Source organism: Rattus rattus, chromosome 9 (assembly GCF_011064425.1).
Source record: "Rattus rattus isolate New Zealand chromosome 9, Rrattus_CSIRO_v1, whole genome shotgun sequence".
In the NCBI taxonomy this organism is placed as follows: domain Eukaryota; kingdom Metazoa; phylum Chordata; class Mammalia; order Rodentia; family Muridae; genus Rattus; species Rattus rattus.
In genome coordinates, this window is record NC_046162.1 from 39,514,363 (window position 1) to 39,523,238 (window position 8,876).

General features: G+C 42.1%; 1 protein-coding gene across 1 annotated transcript; it reads right to left on the bottom strand.

Moving 5' to 3' along the window:
- Nucleotides 1-616: 616 nt before the first annotated feature.
- On the bottom strand, nucleotides 617-1,579 carry LOC116909473 (olfactory receptor 2T29-like). Its single transcript, XM_032913063.1, has one exon. The coding sequence runs from the start codon at nucleotides 1,577-1,579 to the stop codon at nucleotides 617-619; it is 963 nt and encodes a 320-aa protein (XP_032768954.1).
- Between the last annotated feature and the right edge of the window lie 7,297 nt (nucleotides 1,580-8,876).

Sequence of the window (8,876 nt, forward strand, 5' to 3'; positions counted from 1 at the left end):
ACACAAACATACACACAAAAACACACATAACTTTCAAGATAAAAATCTTTGTTTTAGAGACCAGGAAAAAATGGTTTAATTGCTGAATTCCAGTAAGTGTTACAATAGTTACAACAGTACTCCAACTGTTCCAGAACATTAGGGAAGAGGAATACATTCCAATCCCTCACAAGAAGCTGATACTGTTATGATACATACAGCAAAGAAGCACATACCAAAAACCATGGAACAATCTCCAAGACAAACATTTATGCTGACATCTTCAGAGAATAGTGGCAAATGATATTGAATGTTCCATTATTGCTCATTATGAACAAAAGGGACATACCCCAGGAATATCAGCTTATACATTACACACAAGAGAGAAGGGAATGAGACCCCTACAATGCTGTCAGTGCACACAACAAGCCCATTTTACTGAGTCAGGGCCCATTTCTGATAGAATGCTCTGATAAACTAGGCACAGAAAATGTACGTTGCTACAAGATAGAGTTCCTTAATGACAGATAGAAAGCATCATGCTATAGGGCATGTCATATGAGCAGCCTGCAACTAACTTCAGCATGGAACAACAACATGTAGATACAGGGACAGGAAACTATTCTTTAGAAATTACTTACTTCAAAGTTTCTCGAAGGAGGGGTTTCACACCTAAGAATTTCTTCATAGCCTCTGTGACATTCTTATTCCTAAGGCTATAGATTAGTGGGTTCAACAGAGGTGTGAGTATGGTGTAAAACACAGACACCACCATGTCCTTCTCAGAGGTGTGGAGGGAGGCAGGGAGCATGTAGGTGTAGATAGCAGCTCCATAGAAGAGGATGACCACAGTCATGTGGGAGGAGCAGGTGGCAAGGGCCTTCTTCCTGCCCTCTGCTGAGTTCATCCTGAGAACAGTGAGGAGGATGGATGAGTAGGATCCTGAAATGACTGTCACAGGGATGAGAAGCATGAGCACACAGCACACATACATGAAGGTCTCATAGAGCCAGGTGTCTGAGCAGGAGAGCTTTGTCACAGCAGGGACCTCACAGAAGAAGTGATGGATCTCCCGAGATCCACAGAATGGGAATGTCATAGTGACAGGGGTGAACATGAAGCCATCTAGGGATCCCAGGAACCAACAGACAGACAACAGGAGGAGACACACTCTGTGGTTCATGAGGACAGGATACCGGAGTGGATGGCAGATGGCCACATAGCGGTCATAGGACATGGAAGCAAGAAGGAAAAATTCAGAACCTGCTAGTGTCACATAGAGAAACATCTGCAGCCCACAGGCTGCACCTGAGATACTGTGGTTCCCTAGCACCTGGTCCATGAGCATCTTGGGCACAGTGACAGAAATGTACATCATGTCCATGAGGGACAGCTGGCTGATAAAAAAGTACATGGGTGTGTGGAGGTGGGTATCATAGAGTATCAGCAGGATCAGGAGGGCGTTCCCAGACAAGGCCATCAGAAAAACCACAAATATGACCCCAACAAGCAGGGTAGGGTGTTTGGATTGACTGAAGAATCCCAGCAGGGTGAAATCTGATGGTCCAGTGTAGTTGTTCATCCAGGTGGTGAGGTTCATGGGTGTCTCCTAGGCAACCAGTAAGGTTTTGGGATTAGTGTCCTAGAAATATGTGCTCAGTGATTTGTGCCTTAACCTTCCTGTGATAAGTTCCCTGGGCCTGGAGATCTAAGGATTGCAAATTAATTCACATCTTGGTCAGAAGCATTAGTTATTGAGGGTAAATTTCCCATATTTCAAAGTCATGAACTCTCCCAAGGAGAGATAATGTCTTCTCTCAAGTACTACAGGCTTGAGAAAGCTGTCCCATGCTAACCCCAATGGGGATTCAGTGACAAAATGTAAAGTCAAAATTATGTTGAAAAAAATTGACCTTAAAATATGAAATAAGCCTTGGCCTTTATGGTTTAAGGATGCAATTGAAATCTTTAAGACTGAGGTATATTTCATATAAACATATTTTAAGGTAATAAGTTAAAGGAGACATTTCAACCAGGTGGTCCTCCTTAGTCCCCAGGATCTGGACTCTCAGAGTTTCTGTGCTGGCTGGAGAGAGCCTCCCCTTCACACAAGAAGGACCAACGCTAAGAACCCTAAGAGGCTTGGGGCAAGAAACCCACTAAGTGATCAAATACTGCCACCAGTCCAGATATCACTCAACCTAGCAGTCCTCCATCTGAAATAACACTGTCTAAATAATGCTGCTGAGATGATGGTGGGAGTGGTACTGCCACCGATGATGAAGATGCAGATGAGGCCAATGATGATGATGATGATGACGACAAAGACGACGACGACAATGACAATGATGAAGATGACGCCGCCACCAATGATGACACACTGATGATGATGATGATGATGATGATGATGATGATGATGACAATGACGACGACAATGACGACGATGAAGATGACACCACCGCCAATGATGACAATGATGACACCACTGATGATGATGATGATGATGATGATGATGATGATGATGGAGACGATGAGAAGGCTGAGACAATGCTGATATCTTTGCCTTCCGATTTTGCCAAGGTTAATTAAAGCAAAACAAGAAAAGTTCTATTTTTCAATATCCCAAGATAAAAGTGGATGAGCACACACATTGTTAGAGAGTTAAGAACTCGCTATCCTGAATAGCCATCTCAGAGATGTGTAATATGATTGTATTATGAGCTAAAAGACTTTGGTTTTCCAGTTTAAATATTGCTTAAGGATTTAGTTTTCAAAAACCAGTAAGGAAAAAAATCTTCAAATAAGAAATGTATATACCATATTAAGAATTAGTATTTGAAATTATCTATGTGTTTGTAGGTTTGCTTATGTTGTATAAATGTATAAACACCATAAAGTGTTTGGATAAGCAATTTTGTGAGCATGGGAATTTACAAGTACATACATGTATATACATAGATACAGACAGGCAGACATAGAGACAGACAGACAGATAGATAGATAAGTAGATAGGTTTAGCCTGATTAGCATAGTTGTTAGAAAAGGTCACCCATGTAGGATCTGAGCCTCTCCAAATTTATTCACTCATGTATGCACTATGTGCTCCAAATCTGTAGGATCAGAGGTGACTGTGGATGTCAGACACCATCATCTGCTTTGTTGGTCATCACAATCTCTATCTCTTGGAGTCCAAGAGTCAGAGAGAAGTATGGGTACCACTGAGATGCCTCTGGCACAAGCTCCAGGCTCCCTGTGCTCCATTGCTGATAGCTGGATTCTAGGTGAGACTCTGAAAACCTGCCAAGGAGACTTTAAACTTGAGGGTGCTTAAAGAGGCTTCTGCCAGCCTATAGAAGACAATATGTACAAATGAGGAATGAAATGTTTAAAGGGCTGCAGAAACAAAAGCAACAGGTACAAGGTACACCTAGCCTTTCTGAAGTCAAACAAAACTTAAGCCATGATTCTGGAAACAGACCGAATTTTTTCAACATAAAAATCATACGAATTTTTTAAGGTGTGTGTGTGTGTGTGTGTGTGTGTGTGTGTGTGTGTGTGTGTGTGTACGTGTTGCCTGCTTGTATGTACGTGCACTACATGTGTCCCTGCCCTAGGAGGGGAAGAGGATGCCAGACCCTCAAGAACAGCAGTTACAGGTGGCTGTGAGCTGCCAAGTGGATGCTGAAAGCTGAACCTGGGTCTGCTGCAAAAGCAACAAATGCTCTTAACTACACAGCCGTCCCCACCAGCTACTCCTGTCAATCTGTTGATATCTAAAATGATAAATGTTAAGTTCTGGTCATTCTCACCAACACAGAGAAAATATCTCCTCTCCCCGAGAAGCATTTAGCTCTGGTTACAGGGCAAGGGGAATTCAGAAAAGCTGCCAACTGCAGAGACCTTTGCACCATGGTGAGAGGTTCCTGAACTTACCCTGATACTTGGCTGCCAGAAAGATTTAGTGTTGCCCACTGTTAAATTGGAGTTCCTCACAGTAAGACACCCAGGGCAATAGGAACACGGTCTCTGGATCACACATGGTGATTGCAGCCTGTTCAACCCTGTCCCTCACTATCCAGTTTGCAACTCCTGTGGACAGCCAGATGCCGCTTCACACTGGAGGTTGCTAACAGGTAGCCCCTGCACTCACCAGTATAGTCACCACAAGCTACTGGAGCCAGCAGCACACGGGTGCATTCTTCAGCCTTCCTACAGCACATCTCCCAGGAGCCTGAGTTGCCTACTTACCTTATTTTCTTCATTTACAAAGGGAAAACTCAGATTTCAGAATGTGTGCCTAACAGGGAAAAAAGAACTGGCCTACAGATGTACATTTGACCTTAGTGGAAAAACAGGGTAAGCTCCTGCCTCGGTTCTCTTAGAAGCCCCATTTCCACTCTGTTGTCTACTGCTAAGTCTAGACAAGTCCCTGCACCTTTCATCACAGAAAAGAGAGGATGAGGATATAATTCTTTGTATCACTGTGACCCTCTGCAAGCTTCCAGTCCCAAAACAGCTATTGCATAACAAAAAGGTAAGTTAAGGAAGTAGCATACATGTCCTTCTGTTCCTAGATGGCTGTAAATAAAACATGTTAAATCTGCTGCATTTAATAAATAGTATTTGAAGTTTTTAGAAGAAAATGAGTTTAGTTCCCCACAGAAAAACAGAGTAGATGAAAATTAAAGAAATATTGTCAAGAACCGATAGAAGATTCTGAAAGCAGATATTAAAGTCAAGAGTTGTGATTCCTACAGAGTCTCATGTCAGCTCCAACTCACCCCAGATGCTGCTGGCAGCGTTGACCAAGTGGACCCAGGGCAGTGGCTGCTTAAGTGCAGAAAGAATAAGAAGAAAGTGATGTCATCCCTGGCTGGACTTTGCTCACTAAGGGATGGTGTGTAGGTGTGGGTTTATAAATAATCATCCTTTGAGACTTTGAAGATTTAATTAATAGAGCTAATAAAGCTGACAGATATCTCCATTGCACAGCTGTGTTTTTCTCTTTGTGTCTTTTTTTAATTCTAGACTTGCGAACATGGAATTGTAATGAGAGTTATTAAGGATCTGGAATTTCAACATAGCAAATAGATCTCAAGAATAAAACACACAAATTAGCTAATGCATGCCCATAGGATAGGCTTGGTCACTTGTAAAGTTGGTTAGTGTTTCCTCTTTGTCTCTCTGTCTCTGTCTCTCTGTGTCTGTGTGTCTGTCTCTGTCTCAGTGTGTGTGTGTGTGTGTGTGTGTGTGTGTGTGTGTGTGTGTGTGTGTTCATATAAACTTCCAGTAGTGTTCACAAGTGTGGATGCCAAAGTTTGGAATTGAGCTGCTCTGTCAGAGGCCCTGCCTCTTAGTCTCTCCATCATGTTCCTGCTCCCCAGCCCATCATCCCTGTGGTCCCAAGTCAGTCACAAGCCATATTCTTTAAAGCTATTTGTTTCACTTTAAATAGTGACATGCAAATTACATAAGACTTTACAAGAACTAAAGTCTTCAATGAAATGTAAATATTTATATTACCATCAGCTGACTAAATCCGTAGTCTTAAGACACCACACACTTTGATCACAGGAGATGGAGAAGCCAAGCTGTACTCACCAGGAGCCTTGCTCTCTACTAATTAGCTTTCTTGGGATCATGAGGGGTCATATAGGCTTTGGGTTCAGATAAACAGCAGCATTTACAAGGCAGCTTCTGATTCTATGAATTAAAACTCCTGGCCATTACTAACCTGATTTTTCCATGTCTTGTGAGCAATGTGTGAGGTTTCTTCCACATTGGGATGTTACCATCAAGGTCTAGAGGATAAACAAGAGCAAATGGAGTAGCCCATGTTGATTTGGAGTGTGCAGAACTTTGTCTCCCAACAAACAACTCAAGATAAGATAATCCACACAAAGCCCTGAGTTATGTGGCAGCTATGTCCCCTGAGTAGAGCACATATATCTATATAAATTCACAGAGAAAAATGTCAGGCTTCTACATAGCCTTTTCAAACGTCCTTAGTGTTAGGGGTTCCCTTTTTTGTCCTCACTCTCACTCTTTCCCTACTTCAAACTCCTTCCCAGTTATTCCTTCACCCTCATGCCACTATACCTTACTGTTACCATCTCTTAAGGTCTTAATCTCCCTTCCCACTAATCAGAACTTCCCAGTTTCCAGTATTTAGAAGATTCTTTTAATTAAACACACACATTGAAAGATTCTACAAAAGATCTACAGATAAGTGAGATCCTGTGATGTTTACTGAAAAAAAAAAGTTCATACACCTGTGAAAGGATGCTTCACCCTGGGAACCAGTCACATCTCACAATCCAAGGACATGAACACAAACCTATGAGGCATCTCTTGAGGAAAGTGTCCTCATGGACACTAATGTATGCATGCTCAGCACACAGAGGAATGGCTGCCTGAGAGATGGTCAGACCCACACATGTGTTTGGCCAGTGAGTGGGGTCCTCCACACATCTCCCTCCTGATACCTACACGTGATAAGAGGCTGCTCCACAGAGCCCAGAACCTCTCAGTGTGACACAACCCTTAGGGTGAAGCCTCTTCAAGGGCCTCATATTCATTTGGCCACATAATATTTGATACGTTTTCTGTGTAATCATTGCATGGAATATAGATCCCAGGTATAGAAATCCAACTTTGACGCTTAATCCACAGAGTTCCAGATTCAGTTCATACTTCACGTTAAAATACTCCTGAAAATAAGTTTGATTTCCACTTGGGCACAGTAGTTTATAGTACTCTAGAGAATGACCCTAAAGACTCTGGTCTGTTGGATAAAGCACAGTTTTATGTGAGTTAGGGTACGTCATGGTCCTGAAATGTAACACTTTTACTACGAGTTATGGTGGTTCTGACCACAGACAAGAATTCTGTTTTAAATTTTTCTTAAATAATAAATGATTATTTAATAACAGATAAATAATAAAACTCAAATCTACAGTCCCATGGAACTTCTGTCAACACAGTTAGCTTGAAGGATACACCAATGGGCAATCCTTCCATGGTCACATAGTGCTAACCCAAAAGCATTCTTGGTTGCTGAAAAGACACTGATAGACATCACCACCTAATGAGTAACTATACTGGACCGTCAGATTTCACCCCTGTGACATCTCCAGTCCAAACAGCCTGCCCAACTTGTTGGGGTCATATTTGTAGTTTTCCTGATAGCTTTATCTGGGAATGTCCAGATCCTGCTGATCCTCTTTGACACCCAACTCCACACACCCATGTACTTTTTTATCAGTCAGCTGTCCCTCATGGACATGATGTACATTTCTGTCACTGTGCCCAAGATGCTCATGGACCAGATGCTGGAGAACCACAGGACCTCAGCTGCTGCCTGTGGGCTGCAGCTGTTCCTCTACCTGACACTAGCAGGTTCAGAACTTTTTTCCTCTGGAAGCCATGTCTTATGATTGTTCCATTGTTACAGCTTCAGTTAGGTGCTTAAAAGCACACTGAAAGCAAAAATCAAAAATGATTTCTCTGCTAAGACTTGGTCATTTAGACTAATCAGGAGCCCCCAAATCTTTTGACTTTTTTTAAACTAACTGTTCCATCAGTTGGGGATAGGCCAGGGTCTTTCTGGCAACAATCTTCTTTGGGAACATGAGAACATGTCCCTCTTCATTAACTCTCTCCTTTGCAGAATGTACACTGATTGGCATCCACTCTGTGGAGTCCCAGTGGCTTGTTCTCCAAGAGAACAGGTGACTCCGTAGAAATGTGGGATTTTTAAATGGTGCCTCACAGTCCCTTGGAAGCTAGATAACTTTGAAGGACTAGAGTAAAAGCATTGCCCCTTTAATCCCTCTGTTCACATCAGTATAGGCCTCCAAGTATGGCTGATCAACACACAGAAGGTCAGTTAAAATACATCGATTGTGTGCTTAAATACCACTCTGAATGAGAAGCTCCCACTTTTTGTTTATGAAATCAGCTATTATAGAGGTTTTCCAAGAGAAGACCAAGAACTTCAGAAGACTCCAATGACTTCAATTGATTCTTCATTGAACTTGGATCTTAGAATTTTGATTAACATCACTTAATGGTCCTTACAGCTCATCATCTACATCCCTAACATAAGTTACTCAGACCCTCAGTGACCCATTTAGGTTCTTAAGCCTTGTATTTATTCTTTGCACTCCGGAAGCATTTAGCCATCTTAGTTTAGACGTAAGTGTAATTATATAGAAATCATACTTTTTCTAAGGAAAACTCTCTAATATTTGCTTCTCTGGTGACAAATGCACAAACAGAAGCTGAATTCTTATTTTCAGTGATCCCAATCCTGGGGACAACAGTGATAGGGTGGAATACCTGACAGGAAACAGAATTAGAATCAGGCATCGTTTGGTTCCAGGAACTGCCACCAAAGCTACAAGTGTGACATTTGTGGACCTCACTAAAGCCATGAAGAGCCATATAACACTTTGAATGCAAAGGAACGAGGACACCTATTAAATTATCTTCAGGAGGCCTGTGAGGTGCCCAGAGAGCAACAGCATGTTTCCCACAGAACACCGGCATAAGTTCTCTGTGTTGGCCACGAACTGCACTGTGCAGAAACTTTTGTTATTTTCATTGCTGTATTCATTGAATTCCTATGATTCCTCCACATTGCAGCATTTACTTATTAGTTCTTTATTACATAGGACTTGATCGTAGGATGTCACATATTTTTATTTATCTTCTACATCAGAGATCTTCATGAATCAGTTTCCAGGACTCTACAAAGCTTTCATCTTTCAAGCAGGAGAAGTTCATGCAGGACCTTAGTCACACAAGAATGAGGATCTCTAGGACAGGCTGGTGACATTGGGGTGGAATTTTGACTCCTTGACAACTGCGTGTACCCCTCCCTGTGCATTAGATGG

Coding starts and splice junctions, on each gene's coding strand:
- LOC116909473 (XM_032913063.1), bottom strand. CDS start 1,579: ATGAACCTCACCACCTGGATGAACAACTACACTGGACCATCAGATTTC.